Source organism: Chlorella variabilis (assembly GCF_000147415.1).
Source record: "Chlorella variabilis unplaced genomic scaffold CHLNCscaffold_33, whole genome shotgun sequence".
Taxonomy (NCBI): domain Eukaryota; kingdom Viridiplantae; phylum Chlorophyta; class Trebouxiophyceae; order Chlorellales; family Chlorellaceae; genus Chlorella; species Chlorella variabilis.
Genome location: NW_005435055.1, coordinates 157,316 through 177,381, shown reverse-complemented (window position 1 = coordinate 177,381; position 20,066 = coordinate 157,316). Strand labels below are relative to the sequence as shown.

At 70.3% G+C, this 20,066-nt stretch overlaps 6 protein-coding genes across 6 annotated transcripts in view; 1 reads left to right on the top strand and 5 right to left on the bottom strand.

Annotated features, from left to right (window-relative positions):
• Nucleotides 1–460: 460 nt before the first annotated feature.
• On the bottom strand, nt 461–2,496 carry CHLNCDRAFT_141332 (hypothetical protein; the record flags this gene model as incomplete). Its single annotated transcript, XM_005843173.1, has 6 exons — nt 461–642; nt 806–894; nt 1,096–1,163; nt 1,382–1,603; nt 1,714–1,993; nt 2,483–2,496. The coding sequence occupies 6 exons, from the start codon at nt 2,494–2,496 to the stop codon at nt 461–463; spliced, it is 855 nt and encodes a 284-aa protein (XP_005843235.1).
• On the top strand, nt 2,422–4,783 carry CHLNCDRAFT_59311 (hypothetical protein). The gene is made up of 6 exons (XM_005843222.1): nt 2,422–2,742; nt 3,053–3,182; nt 3,400–3,498; nt 3,701–3,825; nt 4,077–4,181; nt 4,350–4,783. The coding sequence occupies exons 1-6, from the start codon at nt 2,524–2,526 to the stop codon at nt 4,446–4,448; spliced, it is 777 nt and encodes a 258-aa protein (XP_005843284.1). The 5' UTR covers nt 2,422–2,523; the 3' UTR covers nt 4,449–4,783.
• A 211-nt stretch (nt 4,784–4,994) lies between these two features.
• Nucleotides 4,995–14,984, bottom strand: CHLNCDRAFT_141330 (hypothetical protein; the record flags this gene model as incomplete). The annotated part of the gene is made up of 22 exons (XM_005843172.1): nt 4,995–5,132; nt 5,356–6,291; nt 6,725–7,030; nt 7,169–7,410; nt 7,613–7,709; nt 7,987–8,031; nt 8,241–8,405; nt 8,731–9,000; nt 9,203–9,342; nt 9,555–9,713; nt 10,012–10,113; nt 10,400–10,591; nt 10,990–11,125; nt 11,408–11,494; nt 11,682–11,849; nt 12,070–12,723; nt 12,963–13,075; nt 13,285–13,403; nt 13,628–13,802; nt 14,052–14,214; nt 14,401–14,549; nt 14,762–14,984. The coding sequence occupies 22 exons, from the start codon at nt 14,982–14,984 to the stop codon at nt 4,995–4,997; spliced, it is 4,779 nt and encodes a 1,592-aa protein (XP_005843234.1).
• A 121-nt stretch (nt 14,985–15,105) lies between these two features.
• On the bottom strand, nt 15,106–15,726 carry CHLNCDRAFT_141329 (hypothetical protein; the record flags this gene model as incomplete). Its single annotated transcript, XM_005843171.1, has 3 exons — nt 15,106–15,192; nt 15,319–15,360; nt 15,652–15,726. 3 exons carry the CDS (start codon nt 15,724–15,726, stop codon nt 15,106–15,108), a joined length of 204 nt encoding a protein of 67 aa, XP_005843233.1.
• A 519-nt stretch (nt 15,727–16,245) lies between these two features.
• On the bottom strand, nt 16,246–18,013 carry CHLNCDRAFT_141328 (hypothetical protein; the record flags this gene model as incomplete). The annotated part of the gene is made up of 6 exons (XM_005843170.1): nt 16,246–16,483; nt 16,711–16,805; nt 17,165–17,372; nt 17,575–17,599; nt 17,759–17,790; nt 17,991–18,013. The coding sequence occupies 6 exons, from the start codon at nt 18,011–18,013 to the stop codon at nt 16,246–16,248; spliced, it is 621 nt and encodes a 206-aa protein (XP_005843232.1).
• Nucleotides 18,014–19,032: 1,019 nt separating this feature from the next.
• Nucleotides 19,033–20,066, bottom strand: part of CHLNCDRAFT_37552 (hypothetical protein) — a gene marked incomplete at both ends in the record, with an annotated part of 2,781 nt that continues 1,747 nt past the window's right edge. The window contains 4 exons of the mRNA XM_005843169.1: nt 19,033–19,137; nt 19,337–19,470; nt 19,721–19,860; nt 20,000–20,043. Of these exons, the coding sequence (XP_005843231.1) occupies nt 19,033–19,137; nt 19,337–19,470; nt 19,721–19,860; nt 20,000–20,043 (423 nt within the window). The remainder of the gene's footprint in view (nt 19,138–19,336; nt 19,471–19,720; nt 19,861–19,999; nt 20,044–20,066) is intronic.

The following is a 20,066-nucleotide window of genomic DNA, read 5'->3' as shown; positions in this document are numbered from 1 at the left end:
ATGCGGCGTGCTGTAGTCTGGTAGAGGCCCCGGGCGCCAGCAACTATCCCGCATGTCCGCATTCATGCGCGCCTCCAGCCCCCCTCCCTCCCCCGGCTCACTCGGTGGTGCGGCTACGAATGATGCTCACTGGCCGTGCGATCCAGGCAGTATCGGCAACAACAAAGCACCAGGGGCCGCGGCCCGTCATCCCAAGCCGCCGCCGCTTTCCTCGGCGCCGTCGCTCTCCACTCAGCTCATTCCGGCCCCATCTTGGCGGTTTGCAGCCCGTTTCGAACATTGAATCCAGCAGGGGTCATGGTGGCAGAAATGCAGTGAGCATCTGCATCCAAATGTTGGCACATTGGCCGTCCCGCCGACGCCCCAACCCAGCGCGTCGAGCAACAGCACAGCGCGGCTCCAGGGCCCCAAAAAATCGAAAGAATGTCGGCAACCGCCGCACACCGGCACCCACGGCGACTCAGTTCAGCTGGGTGAGGTCGTCCTTGCGCCAGGCCAGGTGCGGTCCCGCGGGCCCCGCAATCACCGCCGCCGCCGCGACGTTGGCCATGAGGCCGTGCGCCACCACCCCCTCCACGCCATCAATCTCGGCTGCGATGGACCCATAGTCTGCGTCCTCCCCAAACAGCTTCAGACCCTCGTCTGCAGGGCAAACACAAGCTCACAAGCGCGCGGTTCAGGAGGCACGCTTGGGACGGCGCTTCCCAAGCGGGCGGTGCACGACGGCGGATCGGCGGCATGCCACTTCCCGGCGACACCTCCCATGCAGCGCAGCAAGCAGCAGAAGCAGCAGCCGCCGGCTCACAGAAGCGGATGTCGATGAGGGCGTGGCCTTCGGCGCTGACGTACGGCTGGTCGCCGCCCCTCGGCCCCGCGCCCTCCTCATTGGACCGCCTGCCACAACAGCAGCACGGGCCAGCAATGAGCATCGTGTGGGACAAGCAACGGGGAAAGCACCATGGAGTCCCGCCCATGAGGATGGTGGGTGCCAGCGCACACGGGGCCAGCCAGCCACGCACGTCAGCGGCATCATGCCAGCGGCGGCAGCGGCGACGCAGGGGCGGCGGCAGCCGCGCCCGCCGCCCGGCGCCTCACCGCCACAGCTCCGCATCCCCCAGGAACAGATCATCCAGCTCCTCCCCAACCACCTCCCACCCCTCCTCCTGCACCACAGGCAACGGCATGGTGCCAGGCAGGCGCACGCCTCGGCGCATGCGAGCTCCAGCTTCCCCGGCGTGGGGCTGGGCATTACTCCACACCTGCCCCCGCCCTCCTGCCCCAGCCCCTCCAGCGGTTGGCAGCCAACTGGCACGCAAGCCGCCCTCCTCAGCGCCTCCACTTCCCCCTGCGCTGCCCCAGCGCGGCCCCACGCCCGCCCCACCTGCACCGCCACCGGCAGGCTGCCCCCCAGGCGCGGCACCAGGACGGCCCTCTCCTCGGCGATCACGATGTTGGTGGTGGCGGCGGCTGCCAGCTGGCGGGCGCGGTGCAGCTGGGGCTGGGCGGGGCGCTGCTGGCGGCCGATGATGAAGGCCAGGGAGCCCTCTGCATCCGCTGCCAGCTCATCAGCCACCTCTATGAACAGATCCAGCCTGCCGGCCTCCTGCGGCAGGCAGCGGCGCACCCACGGCACGCGAGGGCGGCAGAGGTCGGACGGGGGTTGCATGGGGGCGTGTGCAGACGACAAGTGGAGCAGCGGGGGCGGCCGCGCACCTGCAGTGTGGTGAGCGGCACGCCGAGGAAAGCGGCCTCGCCGGCGGCGGCGTCGCTGGCGGGCACGCAGCGCACGCCGCGCAGCTTGCCGGCGCCCAGCCGCTGCGCCAGCTCCTCAAGCACGTAGGTCACACCCAGGCCGCTGCCCACGCCGATGGCAATCTCGTCTCGGAAGAAAGTGTTCGCCACCAGCGCCGCCGCCGCACGCACGTGCTCCGCCACAGCTGCCGTGGGCGCCTCGGCGTCCTGGCTGCCGCCGCCGCCGGCCGCAGCCTGCGCGCTGCGGCGTGGGATGGCGTGCCGTGCGGGCGGCAGCCTTGGCGTCGCCCCGGCAGCTGCTGTTGCTGGCCGCGGCCTGTGCCCAGCAGCCCATTTGCTGGCGGCGGCGGCGGCGGCGGCGGCGGCGGCGGCGGCAGTGGCAGTCGGCCCGGACAGGCTGTGCCAGCGGATCCTGCCCTGGCGGCCAGGTAGCTGTGGTGCATTGGAGGCGGCGGGTTGGAGGCAGCGGGAGCGGGGCGGGCAGGCGCTGGGCAGGGGTGCTGCCTGAAGGCCGGCTCCAGCGAACGGTGTCATTGCCAGAAAGATGGTCTAGTGTTCAAAGGAGGGCGGCGATCTACGATCGGCCTATCTTTCAGAAGGGCTTGCGTGGCAGACGCAATCAGCAAAGGTCAAAACCCGAGGGTTGGACGCAGCCCCTCTGCCGTTCGTGTGCTGTTTGAGATCATCTGAGACTGCTACCCTCGGCCCCCGGCGCTGACGCTTGCTTCACCCCACGACCAGCATCAGCGAGCGGCAGCTGCAGCGGCCGGAATGCTTAGAGCTACGCTCACAGCCGCGTCCCGACGGTCAGGGGAGACGCTGGCTGCCGCCTGCCGAGGCACGCTGGGCCCCGCCGCCTGCGCCTGGGCACTGACCGGCGGCACTGCGGCAGCAGCAGCGGCAGACACAGACAGCAGAGGCAGCAGGTCGTATGCGCACAGCAGCCGCCGGAGTTTATCTGGCAGCCAGTGGGAGGTGCTGCGGAACCAGGTGAGGGCACAGGAGGGTGCGGGTGCAACGGGCGGTGCGGCGGCCCAAGCTGGCGGGGCAGCCTGTTGAGTCTAGGAGGGAGGGTAGGGCATGGGCATGCGACAGACCTGGCAGGCAGCCTGCAGGGGCGAGGAACACCAGCATGTACCTGCAGGCCTGCTTTCGGTTGCTGCGTGCCCGCTGCGCCCTGCCGCCGCTCGACCCCCACTGCCGCCGCCTCTGTTCCTGCATCCGCGGCCGCTGCCCTACCCCATTGCACGCGCAAGGGTGCTGCAAGATTGCCCCGCCTCTGGCCTGCCCCCTCCTGCAGGGCTTTGCGGTTAACCCCTGCAACAGCAAGCTGCACCCGTCGGTGACGGAGGCGGGGATAGAGCCGGAGAGTGAGGAGGAACTGTCGGTGCAGGAGGCTTACACCCCGGAGAGCACGTGCTGGGGATGTGGTGAGGCCCCTGCTCAGCCAGCCTGACCTTTGGGTGGGCCGGCGGGGCTGCTGGAGCGCAGCAATGCTCTGGTTTGAACTTGAACGCTATCCACTGCCGCTGCTGGGGCCAGCCACGGTGGCTCCTGCCCGGCTGCTGCTCTCCCCGCCTGCCCTGCGAATCCTGTACGGAGTGGCTGAACCACTGCTGCCGCCCCCTTTCCTCATCTTCCCTGCAGGCCCCGTGGCCAAGGACGGCCTGTTCCTGCGCAGCTACCGCATCCCCGGTGGGTTGGAAGCTACCGCGCAGCTGGACCCCAAGTACTGCGCCTTCCCTGGTGAGCTGGGCGGGAGGGTGGCAGTACCAGCTGTTGTTTGGGAGTGAGGGCCACAGGAGGAAGATAGGAGAGGCCTGGACTGATGCTGGAGGTGTTGCAGAATGTTGGGGTGGGCAGAGGAGCTGGTACCGCTGCTGGCCCGCTTGCTTCTCCCACCCACCCGCCCGCTCGGCCACCTGCCCCTGCACCCCTGGCTGCGCAGGCATCATCAACGGCGGCGTGGTGAGCGCGCTGTTTGACTGCCACGGCAACTGGACCGCCGCCATCGCGCTGATGGACAAGGCCGCGCTGCCCAAGCCACCGCTCACACTGACGTATGAGATGCTGGTGAGCCTGCGGAAGGGGGAGTACCCTGTGGGCGGCTGCGCCTGTGCGGCTGGGCGGCTGCTGGGGCTGCTGGGGCTGTGCGGCGGTTGGCTGCGGGGTTGGCTGCGGGGTTTGTGGGAGAGCCTGAGGGCATGGATCTAGGAGGCAGGGTGGTCCTGGCCGCCCTGCTTGCTGCTGCTGTGCCTGCCGTCCTGAACCTGCCTGCCTGACGCCCTACTCGCCACCTGCCCTGGCCCCTCCTCGCGCCGCAGGCCACCTTCAAGGAGGCCACCCCGCCCGACGAGCCCCTTATCCTGCGCAGCCAGATTGTGCGCATCAAGGAGAGCGAGAGCCCCGGCAGCAAGGCCACCGTGCAGGTGGGCGTGAGCGTGCTGGGTGTGGGCTGGAAGGGACACATGCGTTATGGCAGTGGCCTGCGGGTGATTGAGACATGTGCCTGCACTGCTGCCGTCAGCCATGGACTAGTGCCTGCTGCGTGTACCACTCCCTGAATGGCACCGCCTGGTACCGCTCCCGTACCGCAGGTGGACATGAACCTGTACCACTCACTGGGCGGCCACGAGAAGCTGCTGGCCTCCGCCACGGGCATCTTCAAAAAGCTGGGCGCGCTGCGTGCGCTGTGAGGTGCTGACCTGGCGCCACCACCTCAGCGGCGGCAAGCAGCAGCAACCCAGCCCCGCAGCAGTCACCTTTACATGTCCCTGCTAGCAAACCCTGCCAGCCCCAACGAATGATGGAGGCACGATTCTCATGCCCTGCTTCCCGCAGCCACCTGCGCCTGAAGGCGCAGGGGCGGGCCTCCTGCCCCAGGCGGCCACCGCGCTGTTTGCGCCTGTACTCTCCTCCTTTTCTTCTTCTTCCTCTCTGCTCAGCCTGCCGGTGCTGCCATCCCCTCCTGCCAGCGTCGTTCACTCCCCAGATGCAGAATTCTCACTCCATACCTCAAAATCCCTTGCACGACGGCCCGTGCTCACAGCAGGGCGCGGTGTGGACCCAGGCTCAGCGGAGCAGGGGACGGCGGCAGGCACCTCCCAACAAGGTAACAGTCGTGCAGCTGATGGTTATGTCGATTCATAGCAAGTGTGTGGCAGCTGGGAAAGAGCAGAGAAGGGACACATGAAAAGGGAGGGCTCAGCCCACAGCAGCCACAGCAACCCATGGCGCCAGGCTCAGGGGTGGTAGATGGTGACGGTCTTGGCGCTGGGCTGGCGGCATGCGTTGCGGCACACCACGCACTCGCTGGCACTGGCTTCCAGCTGGGCCGTAGATTGCCCGGGCTGCTTCTGCTGCAGCTGCTGCAGGATGGCCTCGTGCAAGTCATTGAACAGTCTCGCAGTGCTGCCGCTGCCGCAAGGGCCGCCTGCTGCATTCCCTGCTGCTGGGGGTGCGCCTCGTCCCGATACTAGCAGCTGCAGCAGCTCGACACCGTCTGCTGCATCCTCCCGCGCCAGCGCCAGCAGCCAGGGCGGGCTGCCACTGAAGTGCAGTAGTGCAGGCCCCCGCCTCCAGCAGATCCCGCGCCGCCGCTACGGCTGCCACCGGGCTCTCATTCTGGGCCGCTGCCCAGTGCAGCGGCTCTTCATCAGCGTCATCTCGGGCGCGCACATCTGCGCCTGCCGCCAAAAGCGCTTGGCTTGCCGCTGCTGCTGCGGCGGCAATGCTGTTGTCTGCGGCCCAGTGCAGCGGCTCAGCGCCGTCCTCATTCATGGCTCGCACATCAGCGCCAGCTGCCACCAGCGCCTGCACTGCCGCTACTGATGCCTCAGCATTGTTGTTGGTAGCTGCCCAGTGCAGCGGCTCAGCGCCGTATTCACCTTTGGCCCGCACATCAGCGCCTGCTGCCACAAGTGCCTGCACTATCGCTACTGATGCCTCAGCATTGCTGTTATCAGCTGCCCAGTGCAGCGGCTCAGTGCCGTCCTCATTTTTGGCCCGCATATCAGCGCCTGCCGCCAAAAGCGCTTGGCTTGCCGCTGCTGCGGCGGCGGCAATGCTGTATGCGGCCCAGTGCAGCGGCTCAGCGCCGTTGTTGTCCTTGGCTTGCACATCAGCGCCTGCTGCCACCAGCGCCTGCACTGCCGCTACCGATGCCTCAGCATTGTTGTTGGTAGCTGCCCAGTGCAGCGGCTCGTCGCCGTCCTCATTTTTGGCTCGCACATCAGCGCCTGCTGCCAAAAGCTCCTGCACTGCCGCTACTGATGCCTCAGCATTGTTGTTGGTAGCTGCCCAGTGCAGCGGCTCGTCGCCGTCCTCATTTTTGGCGCGCACATCGGCGCCCTCTGCTACCAGCGCCGCAATCACGCCGCCCACGGCTGACGGGTCTGGGTTCTTCCAGGACGCCAGGTGCAGGGCGGTGCACCCGTTCTTGTCCCGGCTGTTGACATCTGCTCCCTTGGCCAAGCAGGCATACAGTAATTGCAGGCAGGCATGCCGTCCAGGCCTCTGCACGGCCTGGTGCAGCGTCTCCTGCAAAAGGCAGGCAACAATGATGCCATCTCTCTTTCATCTCTAGCGGAAGGGCCAGGGGCGGCAGTGCAGAGGTCCTAGGGCTCCCACCTTCCGTGTTACGAACTTCTTTTTTATCGCCTGCTTCACCGCCTATGCTGTCTTGGCCGGTTGGGCTACAGAGGGCCCTGCACCGCCATCCCGGGAGCCCTCCCGAGCGCTGCCAGAGGACAAAGCCGGGGCCATTCGGGGCGCCCACGAGGACTCGCGGAGGACGCCTACGACTTCCCTGTCTCAACAAATCACTTCAGCCGATCAGGGTTTCCTCCGCTTTCCTCCAGCTTCCCGCCGCCCATGCTGCATTCCGCTTGCCTCTTCCTGTGTCACCATGCCGCATGAATTTACAGTCTGACAGAACCACAGCGCCTCTCGGCTCCAGCCAGCCTCAGCCCACGCGCAGCGCGCGCAGGCGCTGCCACTGCGCCAGCACCGCGCCCTCAAACGCCCGCCGCGCTGCCTCGGCCGCCGCCGGGTCGACCCCCCCCTCGTCGCCCTCCGCATCCCTGTGCTCCTCCTCCTCGCTGCGCAGCGTGACGGAGCGCAGGAAGGAGAAGGTGGAGGGGCGGTAGGCCTCCGCCTCCGACGCCTGGCTGGCAGGAGCGGCGGCGGTGGCGCCAGCGGCGTCGCTACCCTCCTCGCCCGCTGCGGTGGGCACCACCCTGCCGCCGGTCAGCTGATCCAGCAGCTCGATCTCGTGGCCCTGGGGCGGGGGTGAGGCAGATGGAGGTTTGAAAGCCAGGTTAAGGCACCACAGCACCGGCACAGAACACCAAGCGCGCAGGGTAGCGATGGGCGCAGCACGCTGATACACCAGCCCCCACCCCCCCACATCCCTCACCTGCACATGAGAGATGACCTGCGCCGACTCGGAACGGAAGTGGAAGTGGAGGCGGGCGGGCTGCAGGCCCAGCGGCTGTGCCGCCGCTGCGCCGCTGCCGCCCGCGGCGCCGCCGCCGCCGCCGGTCGCGGTGGCCGAGGCTCCGGCGGCGGAGTCCAGCACACCCGTCACCACACACGCGATGCGCTGGCCGTCCCAGCTGGAGCCGTAGAAGGCGGCGTGGGCGGAGCCATGCACGGGGGCTGCAGTGGGGAGGCGCAGGAGGTGAGGCGCTTCGGGGCGAGTCTGAGATATGGTGGCGGCAATGCGCAGGGTGGCTGGCGCAATTGCACAGGCCTGGTGCACGGCGCAAGGCGGCAGGCATGGCAAGCCACGCCGCCCGTCCCTGCCAGGCCCTTCCAGCAGCCCCACCGCCGGCAGCAGCAGTTCCTCGCTAGGGCTCACCTGTGGCGCGCAGCACGCACAGCATGGAGGTGCCCTGCATGGAGGCCATCACATGCTGCAGCCCCGCCGGCCCCGGCTCGCTGGCCGCCGCCGCCAGCTGCACGGGAAGCAGTGGCGTGTGCACATCAGTGTGCGTGTGACGATGTACGTGTGTGCATGTGTGTGTGTGTGTGTGTGTGTGTGTGGAAAGGGGCATGCGCAGGGCAGGCAAGGAAATGCCCTTCCCGAGCGCTCCAGCCAAGTGCGGGCGGCTGGCCGGCCGCCGCAGCCCGGCCGCGTGCCTGCGCACGGTACGGCAGCGCCTGCCACAGCTGGTAGAACTCTGCTGGGGAGATGGCGTGGGTGGGTGGCGCCAGCAGCTGCAGCGGGGACACGTTGTAGGGGCGGCACCGCATGCCCGCCTCCTCGCCGCCGGGCAGCTGCAGGCCGGGCGGCAGCAGGGGTGGAGCGGCAGGCGGGGAGGGGAGAGTGACAGGATGGCTTGAGCGCAGCCAGCCGGCGCTGCCGAGCACTCAAGTGGGTGGCAAGGGGGAGGCAGGGCAGGTGGGCGCGCAGGGCGAAAGGCAGGCGCGCAGGCTGTCAGGCCGGCGGGCCGGCATGTGAGGGAGTCGGGGAGGCGAGCGGGGACCTTGATGGGCAGGAAGATGGCCGGCTGCACCGAGGGCCAGCCGAAGCCGCTGACGCGCAGCTCCGTCTCCCAGCTGGTGCTGCCCGCGGGCGGCAGCGCCTGCAGCTGGAAGGACAGCGGACGGCGGTGGCCAGGCACCACGGGGCCACCCAGCATCAGCTCCACCTGCGGGTGAGGCGTGGGGGCAGAGGCGGCGGCAATATGTCCACAAGAGGCAAGAGGCGGCAGCCAGGTGGGAGGTGGCATGGGGCGAGGGGCGGGGCGGGCAGGCATCGAAGCAGGCAAGCAGGCGCGACCAGCAAGGACTGCCAGCGGGCTCCTCTACACTGCCTTCGCCTCTCTGCAGCTCCCCCAGCCTTCTCATCCAGCCTACAAGCCTCCAGCCTACACGCCGCCAGCCTGCCAGCCTCCAGGCCCCAGCCAACAAGGACTCCCAGGGCTCCTCCCCGCTCCCAGCCTGCGCCCCACCCCCACCTACCCACCCACCCACCTCCACGCCCCGAATCGCCTCCATCGTGCGGTTGTGCACCGCGCAGCGCAGCGAGATGGAGCGGTTGGCGGCGTCCATGCTGTGGCTGAGGCTGAGGGCCAGCGGCGTGGAGGGACCCGTCACCTCCACCCCCGCAGCGGCTGCCGCCGCAGCCCCGCCGCCGGCCCCAGCCAGGATGGCAGTCAGCTGCAGGAGCGAGGGCAGGCCGGCGGCGGCGGCCGCGCCGTCGCCGCCGGCGGCCGCCGCCTCGTCGTCCTGCCAGGCGGCGCTCTGCACGAGAGAGGGGTGAGCACAGAGGCCCGGGACTGTCGAGGCAGCTGGTTGGCACAAGCGGCTGGACCCCAGGCAGGTCGCCGTGCATAGGCAGGCTAGCATGGCTTAACGCCCGCCATGAGGGGCACATGGCAGGCGGCACACGGCAGGCGGCACACGGCAGGCGGTACACGGCAGGCGGTACAGAGCGGAAGCCGACCTGCAGCTGCTCCAGTAGGTGGCCGTACCGCACCGCCTCCTTGGTGCCAAACAGCGCCGCCGCCGCGGGCAGGGTGTTGGGGTAGGCGGCGGCGGCGGGGGCTGCGGGATCGGGGTGGAGCTCCACCACGATGGGGGCAGCTGCAGAGCGGTGGCAGGGGGCGGCATGCGTTCGGTGTGTTGGAAGCTGGGTTGGGGCAGGTGAGTCCAGGTTGGCATGCGTGCAAAGCGAAGCAGGTCGCTGTGGGGCAGCGAAGTCCTGTGGCCTGCGGCCACCTTGCAATGCAGCCCGCCACGGCCCACGCAGCAGCCACAAGAAGACAGCGGCAGCCGGAGCCGGTGCCGCCACGCACCGTCCCTCTTGCCGTTTTCCTCTGCCTGCTCCTCCGCGGGCCGGCTGCGGATGCTGATGGTGGTGCTGCGGGTGTACCCCGCCCCGCCGCCCTTCTCCTTGCCACTGGTGGCAACGGGCAGCACCGCGGCCAGCAGGCGCCCAATGCGCTCCTTGAGGGCTGCAGCCAGGGGGCAATGCGAGCAAACACATGTGTGCAATGTGCAGTGTGTGTGCAATGTGCAAGCGCATGTTTCAATGCCGGCGGCACTAGGAAGCAACGCAGAGGGTGTGGAGCAGGGTGCCCTGCTGCCCACAGGTTCCCAAGCCGGCCCTGCCGCCACGGCAGCGCCGCAGCGCCACAGGCAGCGCCACCGCGCCGCGCATGCCACCGGGGCCTGTGACGCAGGCTCCTTTGCGGGCATACAGACTGCAACCACAAAACGCAACAAAAAAGCAACAAAGCGCCCAGGCCTCACCCGGACCACACTCATTCTCCAGCTCCAGCTTGCACAGCTTCTCCAGCAGGGAGCCGATGGGGGCCAGCTGGCCCGCCAGGGGGTCACGGTTGTTGTAGGCCACTGCGCCACAAACACGACCAAGGCATGGCCGCTCACAAACACAGCCAAGGCACGGGCGCCGGGGCACGACGCAAGCATGGCCAGGTGAGCTGCCGGCCGGGAGTGATGAGTGATGCTGCAGCTATCAATTGCCAGCTTGGCGCGGCCAGCGGTGCTGGGGCGGCCTGACACCGACAGGCACCCATCGCACAGCAGGCCGCCAGGTAGGCCCATGCTAGCGGCGCCCAGCCACCCAGCCACCCAGCCAGCCGGCAGGCCAGGGCGGGCCGGCGGCAGGCAGGCTCACCCAGAGAGATGAGTCGCTCCAGGCACAGCATGGCCACCTGTGCCTGCTGCCCCGCCGCCGCCGCCAGGCCGGCCGCGTGCCGCGCCGTGTCGTCGGGCCCGCCGCTGGGCGGCGCCGCCAGCAGGCCCTCGGCCACCGCCGCCACGTGGCTGCCCACCTGGGACTTGCGGGAGTCGAGGAGCAGGCCGCGGACTGCGCAGGGAGGGGGGGGAGGGGGCGGCATGGGGGGCAGCATTGAGGGCAGCATGGGGGGCAGGGCAGCATAATGGGGAGGGCGCAGAATGACGGGGCAGCGGAGCATGGAGGACAAGGGGCAATGCACGAGGAGGGCAGCAGAAAGGGCAGCGTGACGGGGCGCATGCGCCAGGGCAGCCCCATCGCCCGGGTCCACACCAGCCCGGGGGTGCGGCATCAAGGCCCAGCAACAGCTGCAGCGCATCCTAAAGCCGCCCAGCGGCCACCGCCCGCATCCCTCCCCATCCAGCCCAGCCCCAGCCTGCTGCCACAAACGCCCATGCAGCCCCCCCGAGCCGCCGCAGCCCCAGCTCCCTCCCACAAACTCCCAGCCGCTGCAGAAGCGCCGCACTCACTGGCATCCACGCAGCTGTTCCAGGCACCATCCAGAACTGACTTGAGCTGCAGGTGGCAGCAGCAGACCCAAACGGCGCGGGGGCGCACCACCGGGTGTAGCGCGCGCCAGTTGGACGCGATCTGCAGCAGCATGCCCTGCGCGGGGGCGGGGGGCGGGGGCAGCGGGGGGCGGCACGCGGGCCTGTGAGCTTGCCTGCGTCTGGTGCTGGCGGCGCGCGCGTGTGCGTGTGTGTGGGCTTGCCGCCAACCCGCAGCCAAGAGCGTCAGCGTCCAGCCCACAGCCTCCGCCCCAACCCCAACACGCCAGCCCACAACCCCACCCACACACCAGGCCCCTCTCCAGCCCGCGGCCCCTACCCACAGCCACGCGGCCCCAGCCCACAGCCACGCGGCCCGGCACCACACACACACACACACCTGCATGTCCATGTCAATGGCGCCCACCCGGCGGTAGACCGACTGAGACAGGGACGCCACCGCCTGGCGTCCAGACCCCTCGGCGGCCTGCGGGGAAACAGGCGGCGGCGAAAGGGGCAGAGGGAGGGCCAGGGGCGGGGTTGGGCCGAGCGTCAGGCAGCGCAGGCTCCTGAGAAGCTGGGCAGGCTCCCCTGGGCAGGATGCACAAGGTCTATTCCAAGCAGCCAGCCAGCCTCCCGCTGCTCCAAAACCTGCCCCACCGCCGCCAGCCCACCTGCGCCGCCGCCGCCGCCTCCGCCTGCCGCCCCGCCAGGTGCGCCTTCACGGCCCCAGCCGCCTGGATGGTGCGCAGCAGGAGCTGCAGCCAGAGGTCCACCACCGCCGTGGTGCCCGTGGTGAGCACCGCCGTCACTCGGTCCCAGCCCAGGCACGCCTTGGTGCCCTGCGAGGCACACACAGGGGGCGAGGGGTGGGGTGGGAGAGGGACGGGTGTGGCGAGGGCACAGGCAAAGGGTCCCGCCGGCAGCGGTGCAGGAAGCCAACCCCAGGCAGAGGGCTGTGCCTGCTGCACACCGGGGCGCCACCAACCCTCCCACCCGGAGAGCCAGCTAGCCCACCAGCCAGCCAGCCAGGCATCCAGCCGGCCCTGCCAGCCGGCGCACCTGCAGGGCCGTCTTGGCGCTGGCCAGCCACTCCACGCTTTCCACCAGCGCCTGCATCTCGCTCGCCTCCGCCAGCAGGCTGCTGGCCCCCGCGGCGCCGGCGCCGGCGCCCACCGCGGCGCTGCCGCGCGGGTGGCTCAGCAGGCCGTACAGCAAGCTGCCCACCAGCTCCTCTCGAAAGGCAGGGAACACGGGCGGCGGCGCGGCGGCGGCGGCCGCCGCCGACAGCGCCGCGCCCACGTCGCCGCTGCCCGCCTGCCCGCTCACGGCCTCCTTGATCCCTGGCTCCAGCAGCAGCTGCTGCAGCTGCGGGGCGGGCGCGGCGGGCGTGGCGGCGGCGGCGGCGGCGCGCTGCTGGCGTGCCGCCTTGTCGGCCGCTGAGCTGGACCAATCGTACTGCAGTACAGCGGCCCACAGCCGCGCCAGCCCGCGGCACCGCTCCGCGGCCGATGGCACCGCCGCCACCAGCGGCAGCAGGCGCTGGAACAGCAGCGGCTGCTGCACGGCGGGCATGACGGGCAGGTGGGCCAGCAGCAGCATCAGGACCTGCGGCTGCGCCGCCGACAGCTGCCCCTCGGCGTTGGTGGCGGCGCCGATGATGGCCGCGGCCGCCTTGGGGAGCACCGACAGCACTACCGCCGAGGCGCCGTCCATCTGCGGGTGATGGCAGCAGGGCGGGGCGGCCGGCTCAGCAAAACAGCAGGCAGTCCCAGCTGGGGAGGCCAGGGGGCACTTCTCCCGTCAACACACACACAGGAGTTGTGCATCTGGCTGAAGCCACATGCTACCCGGCCACCATCACACACAGGCACCCCACCAAACAGCACTGCCATCCACACGCATCCACACAACCACCACCACGCCTGCGGATCAGCATCCCCCCAGCCACCCACCTTGGCCAGCTGCAGCAGCGCCTCTGCCGCCGCCAGCAGCACCGCGGCGTTGGGGCTGTGCAGCAGCTCCACCAGAAGCACAGAGCACTCCTCATACGCATGGCACCGCCCCACTGCAGGGAGGGTCAGGGCAGGAGGGTTGAGGAGCCGGGGAGGCGCTGCCGGGAAGGCAGGGAGGCGTCGAAAAGGTGGGAGGCCGGGGCGGCGCTGGGCAGGTGGCGAGGGGTGCGGCGGTTGAAGCCAAAGTCGGAGCGGAGCCACAGCATGCAGAAAGTCAGCAGGCGTGTGCAGCGAGTAGGGAGTCTCAGAGGCCGGGGCGCACCGCTGCCGACGTCTCCGGGCAGGGCGTCCAGGCGCCGCTCCTCTGGCAGCGGGCTGAGGCCGCGCAGGTAAGCCACCAGCAGCGGCGGCACCGCCACCACCAGCACCGTGCCCAGCGCCCTGCGGCGGCGACACGCGGAGGCTGGTTTAGGGGCAGGGCGGGGCGGGGCAGGGCAGGGCGGCGACAGCCAGACCAGCCGCCAGACTAGACCCGGGGGGGGTCAAAGTGCGGGCATGCAGGAGGGAGGATCCCATGTGCAGCTGAAAATTGCACGACCCGCTGGCGGCAGCAGCAGCCCGCCCAGCAGACGCCAGCCAGGCAGAGCGCGGCAGGCAGGCCGCACCTGAAGCGCGCCAGCGCCACGCCCAGCAGCCCGCCCAGCCGCTTGTGCACACAGTCGGTGAGGGGGGAGAGCACGGCGGCGGGGCCGGCGGGCAGCGGGGCCGCGCCGCCGTCCTCGGCCTGCAGCAGCTGCGCCAGTGCGGCGCAGGCGCTGGCGCAGACCAGGTCCGTCTCATCTGCCGGAGCAGCAGTCAGCAGGGATGGCAGCAAAAGCGGCGGCTTGAGGGGTGCAACAGCAGGTGGCAGCTGCAGGCCAGCCGTGCGGCATGCTCTTGCGGGACAGGCAGGCCCGCGCCCAACAGGCCCGCAGCAGCGCAGCAGCACAGCAGCAGCTCGAGTGCCCGCTGCGCCACAGCCCGCGGCCCGGCTGGCTGCCTGCTGCCACAGCCCAACCGCCTGCCTGCTGCCGCACAGCCCGGCCGCACCCGTCAGCGCATCTGTGATGGACTCCCACAGGTCGATGAGGGCGCTGAGCAGGGCGGGGCTCTCCGCCGCCGCCTGCAGCGTGCGCTCGTGCGCCGTCACCTCGGCCGCCGCCTCGATGCTGGCGGCCCGCACCGCATCGCTGGAGCTGCGCAGGTTGAGGAACTGCGAGCGGGGCAGGCACGGCGCAGGCGGGGCTGAGGCGGGGGCAGCGGCAGCCCAGCTCGACACAGCGCGGGCCAGCACCGGCGCAGCTCAGCGCAGCACAGCAAATGAGAGCGATGCCAGCTCAGCACAGCGCAGCCAGCTGGGCATAGTGCCAGCTCGGCGCCAGCTCAGCGCAGCCCTCACCAGCCGCTCCAGCACGCCGCCCGTAGTCAGCAGCGCCTCCAGCCGGTGGCCTGGCAGCAGCGGCAGCGCCTGCAGCGCCTTGACGCGGACCTCGTGCGGCACGCCCTTCTGCATGTCCGCCTGCACCACCACCGCCAGCCGCGCCAGGTCTGCAAGCGCAGGAAGGGAAGGGGAGGGGCAGCTGGGAGTCGGCTGGGCGTCGGCGGTGAATCGGCGCTCGGCAGATGATCCTAGCTATCGGAGGTGGCTCCCCCGACACTCGAATGCAGTCCAGCTCCTGTGCCCAGCTGCACCCAGGCTCCAGCTCCAGTCCCTTCCAACTAACCGCTCCTCTCCGCCTGCCACCAACCAGCGCACCCACCCGCGTCCGCCAGCTGCGCCGCCATGGCAAAATCGTAGGCCACCCGCTTGGGCTCCACCGCGGTGCTGGGGTTGCCCAGCAGCTGCAGCGCAGCGCTGACCAGCGGCGCCACGTCGCGCCCCGCCGACAGCGCCGCAAAGCCGCTCATCAGCGCAGCCGTCTGCTTCAGCGGGTCCCCAGAAAACAGGCCCGCCCGCAGGTCGCCGCCGCCGGCCGCCGCCATGGCTGCCATGCGGGTCCTACCTCTTCGCTGAGGGGTGGGTCAGCTGCGCGGCTACCTGGCCCACAGCTACTGCTCGAATGCTGGAGCTATATACGTACCTACCGCCGAGGAGCGGGTGCCGTCACTTGCTGCGCAGAGCGGCGCGGAATGCCTTGAGCCAGCACGCACGCAGCTGCTGGAACTCACGCTCGCACAGGCCCTTCTCCACCTGCGTAGGCCGCCAGTGTCACAGACGAATCAATCAGTTTCAGACACAGCACCCCACAACCGTCGGGCAGGTGGCGGCCACGGCCGCAGCGGCCCGACCGCCGGCCTGCCCTGGCCACCCGTTCACCTCGGGCAACGTGGCCTTCAGGCACAGCCCGTACTGTTGGACCTGCAGAGGGCCGGGGAGGCGAGGGTGAGCCGTCTGCCACTCACACGCCTTCCGATCGCCGGTTGCTGCTGACTGAGGTGATGGAAGCCACGCTTGCCTCTCTGGGGCAGGATCGCAAGCCAGCGCTGAAAGCCGAGGTGACACGGTCTTGGGGCTTGCTCATACAGCCTGCCAAGGCGTTGTTGCAAGCCGCTCGCCTGGTGCGCCCCAGACCCGCTCGGATCGATCCCAGCAGCGGTGTGCTGAGCGTGCAATGGCGATCAACCACGCCCCGCGCGCTCAGCTGGCCACCCGCGGGACGGCGGGCGGGACACCCTCCTCTCCCGCTCCCGCCCGGCCGTCCTGCAGCCTATCCTCGGCCACCATTGCCTCTATCACACGCCCCCAGACAGACACATGCACACCTGTTGGCTGGAATGCGGAGACAGAGCAGGCACCCCACAAACCGGCATCTTCTCCACCACCCTCGCCTCTCCCCATACGGCACCCTCGCCATCAGCGGTGTTGCCAATTTTCTTCTCGTTACACGGCGCGGCGGCCATGCATGGTACAAAGACGGACTAGTGTAGCACACGCCCGGCCCTCCACCGGGGGCCGGGCCAAAGCAAAGCTGGAGGGAGGGAAACCTACAGGGAGAGGGCTGCAGCTGCTGCGGGCTGGGGCGCGCGGGCCTCTCGCGCGGCCCCGGCCAGTGGACAAACCCACCAAGGTGTAAGGGTAGTCAAAATTCGGGGTGCTGTGCTGTGCGGGGGGCGGGGCGGCGGCGTGCACGGCACACACGCACGCGCCGCGGACCCCAACAAGGCTGCCGCCGCCCGGCAGCCTGGCCTGGCCTGGCCGGCCGGCTGCCGCGTCGGGCGGCACACGAGCTTTGCCAGCTCAGCATCACGCCAGCTTGGCGATGACGGCATCCAGGGTGGCCTTGGTCTCGGCCAGCGCCTTGGCGGCATCAGAGCCGTTCTTCTTGACCAGGGCATAGTCCAGCTTCTCGACAGCCGCCAGGAAGTCGGCGCGCGCGGCCAGGGCCTCCTTCTTGGCGGCCTTGGGCAGGCCGTCGGCCAGCGCGTTGATGTCAAAGCGCAGGGTGCCGATCTGGCGGCGCAGCTCGTTGCGGCCCTGGGTCCTGCACGCGCGGCAGCGGGCGGGGGAGCGGTCAGGACGCCAGGCCGCACGCCGACGGCGCACCACACCACACGCGGCACTGCTGCATGGCCCCACGGCACGCCAGGCCAGGCCATCAACGGGAGGCATGCGCCGCGGCAGCCCTCGCAGCCCCCCCCAGCAGCAGCAGCAGCAGCAGCCGCCGCCGCCGCCGCAGCGGCTTGTGAAAGGCTTGCGAAAGGCACTCACCAGTAGGCCTTGGAGATGTAGCCCTCCAGCTCCGAGTCGATGCGCTTCTCGCTCTCCGCGATGCGCGCCTTGGCGGCGGCCACGTCAGCGCGGATCTGCGGGCAGGCAGGCAGGCAGCACAGGAGATGGGGGTGGGGACGGAAGGCGGGCGAGGGGGATGGCGGGCGAGGGGGAGGGTGTGTGTGCGCGGGGTGCTGGGCTGAGTTCCCCGGGGCGGGGACTCGGCCATGGGTGCGGCTGCCTTGCGCGTGCTGCCCCGCAGGGCCGCGCCGCCAAGCTGGCTGATCCGCATACGCTGCTCCGGGGCGGGTGGCACCCCGCCGCCTGCTCTGCGGCCCCGGCATGCCCGCCCGGCAGGAGCGCCGCGCGGGGCTGGCTGGCCTTGCCAGCATGCGGCTGGCCGGCCCTTGTGCTTTCAAGCACGCAGGGCGCAGCAGCAGGCGGGCGGGCGCACCTGGCTCATGCCGTCGCGGGTGGCCTGGGGCAGGTCCAGGTCGCGGGCCTCGTAGATGATGTCAAAGCCGGCGGAGCGGGCCTTGCGGTCGTCAATGAGGTCCAGGGCCTGGGCCGGGGAGGCCGCCAGGGCCGCCACGCCCGCAAGCATGCCGCCCAGCACCGCGCGGCGGCTCTCCTCGCCAGACGCGCGCACCACGACCGCGGCCCTGCGGGGATGGGGGGCGCGGCGAGCGGCGGGGAGGGTGAGGCGAGCAGGGGCTGGCTGGCTGCGCCGGACTGCGCTGTGCCCTCGTTGCTGGCCCAGCTGCCTGCGGGGCCAAGCCGGCGCGCTGCTGCGCCGCTGCGCTTCCCGCCGCGGCGCCAGGCGCCGTCCCTCGCCAAGCCCGGGCTCCGAGGGTCGCCATTCACCTGGAGGCGCGGGGGGCGGGGGCGGCTGCACACAGGGAGGAGGGAGTGAGGGAAGGGTCAGCAACTCAATTCAGTTCGCAGGCAGGCCAGGCCGCTGTGCCGTTCCCAGCGACGGCCGGTGAGCACGTCGAGGCGGCAGCACGTGCAGCCGTTTGAGGGCCTCCCCAGCAATCCACAAACTCACCGGCACGCACGGCCTGGCCAGCCACGAAGGCCCTGCACGCACAGAACAGACACGGCAGCGGGTGAGGTGAGGAATGCCTGGGCTGGGGATCGTGGGCGCCTGACAGGGCGCTGCGGCCCACCGGCCGGCATCTGAATTGGTGTGCAGCATGCCAGCTGCTTTGTAGCGCGCTGCGGGCGTCCACCGGCCCCATCAAGGCGCCCCGCCCTCCCGGCTGCCCCGCCCGACGCACTTGCTGCTGGTCACGGTCTGCATGATGGCGTGCCTGACTGGGGAGAGCTAGAGCTGCAACGGAGCGGGGCGAGGACGACCCGAATCGATGGCTTTCAGCCACCTCATCCGCCTCAGATTTCCTGGGTCGGATGACTGGGATCGCGGAAACGGCCTCCCGCCACCCAATTCCCGCTTCGCACAATGTGCAAAGTGCTCGAAACAGGGGAAGAGGGATCCCGGGCGACATTGATCGGGAAAGGTGTGCTCTGCTCTGCAGGGCCTTCAGTTGTACCATGTGATTGTAGAGCTGATAGGGGCGGTAGAGCCACATGCGGGTCAGTGCCGGCGGCAGGTCCTGCCACCGACGCCGCCGCCGCCCGCCCCGCTGGCAGGGGGCACCCACACGGCCTCCCACCCGCCTCCTCAACCAGCCCGCTCGCCCACGCGCCCGCTTGCGAGAGAGTGCGTGTTACACTTTGGGGTGCTGTGCGCTGCGTGGGCGGGGCCCTCCGCTGGGCCCGCGCCGCTCGCCAGGATCGCGCGCTACGCGTCCGGGGCGTCCGTGCCGCGGCGCCTGCCGTGCCGCCGCCGGCTCACTGGCCCTGGCCCAGCCACTGCGAGAACACCTCGTAGTCCTGGCCCACATAGTCTGCAAGGCAGGGGGCGAGGAGAGGCAGGCGGGGCAGGGAGGCAGGGTCAGGCCACCGGCGTGCGGGCAGGCCTGCGTGCTGCCAGCACACAGCGCCCTCCCCGGCTCCAGCACAGAACTCCCCAAGCAGCCAGCCAGCCAGCCAGCCAGCCCGCCCGCAACCCCGGCCCCGGCCCGCCCCACGCTTTCTTTCTCGCCTCCCAGCGTCCCCAGCGTTGCACACCCCAGCCCCACGCTTTCTTTTTCCCCTCCCAGCCCCTCCCAGCCCTGCCAGCACGCCCTGCCGACACCCACCCGAGTCGGTGATCATGGTGGAGTAGAAAGCCTTGGAGACCTTCTTGACCGCCGGGCGGCCCGCCGCCTTGGCCGTCCGCGCCGCCGCCAGCTTCTCCTCCTTGGCCGCCGCGCGCTTGGCGGCCGCCAGCAGCTCGCCGCGCCGCGCATTCTTGGCGTACGGGTTGAGCTTGAGCAGCGCGCCCAGGTTGCGCAGCGGGTTCTTCTTCAGCGGCTTGCGCACCTGCGGTCGGGCGGGGCGGGGCGGCGCGGGGAGCGGTGGGGAGCGGGCACGTGAAGGGCGCGGCAAGAAGAGCTCCCAGCCGGCATGCCCTGCCCAGCCCAGTCCACACACACACACACACACACACAATACTCTCTCTCGCGCGCACATACACACACACACACACACATGCACGCACATACACGCGTCCGCGCCGCACCTTGTTGGTCTTCAACGGCCCCACCACCGACTGGATCTCGTCGCTGTTGATGAGGCGCGCCAGGTCGCCGTTGGCCATGATGTGGCGCGGCAGCTTGTACCCCGCCTTCTGCGCGCTGGCAGACTCGGTGGTGCCTGCGGGGGAGGGATTGAGGGGGCGGGGTGGTGGTGGCGGGAGGTGAGCTGCGTGCGTGCGGCGGCCGGTGGGTGGGTGAAGGGCAGGGAGGGCGAGCCGTGGCAGGAGGAAAGTGCAGGGCGGCCTCCGCGCAGCCGCCCGCGCAGCCAGCGGCAGCTGCCAGAAGCAGGCACCAGCCGCTCCTCCCGCGGGTCCGCGCAACCAGCGTAACCACCACCACCACCACCACCAGCAGGCAGCGGCGCCCACCAAAGATGGCGTCCAGCTTCTCCACAGCCGACTTAGTCCAGATGCAGAAGCGGCCCAGGTGGCCGCCGGGCGCCAGCTGCAGCAGGTTGAGCCGCTCCACGCTGCACACCTCCACGCCGGGCAGGTTGCGGAAGGCGCGGCTGCGGGCGGGGAGAAGGGAGGGCGGGTGTGAATGGGGAGAGGGGTGCGAGGGCATGAGATGGCGCGGCGAAGCCGCGGTGTGGCAGCTGCCGCTGCAGCCCGCCCACGCGGCGCAGGGTCAGGGGCCGGGGCCCTCACCTGATGCCGCTGTCGTTGCCGTAGATGACCAGGGGCCCCTTGCGCTGCACGTACCGCCGGTTGCGCA

Bases quoted from the DNA above. Each gene is read 5' to 3' on its own strand.
- CHLNCDRAFT_59311 (XM_005843222.1), top strand. From the start codon at position 2,524: ATGCTTAGAGCTACGCTCACAGCCGCGTCCCGACGGTCAGGGGAGACG. The intron at 2,743-3,052 runs GTGAGGGCACAG...CCCCTCCTGCAG, and splicing joins GGGAGGTGCTGCGGAACCAG to GGCTTTGCGGTTAACCCCTG. The intron at 3,499-3,700 runs GTGAGCTGGGCG...CTGGCTGCGCAG, and splicing joins CAAGTACTGCGCCTTCCCTG to GCATCATCAACGGCGGCGTG.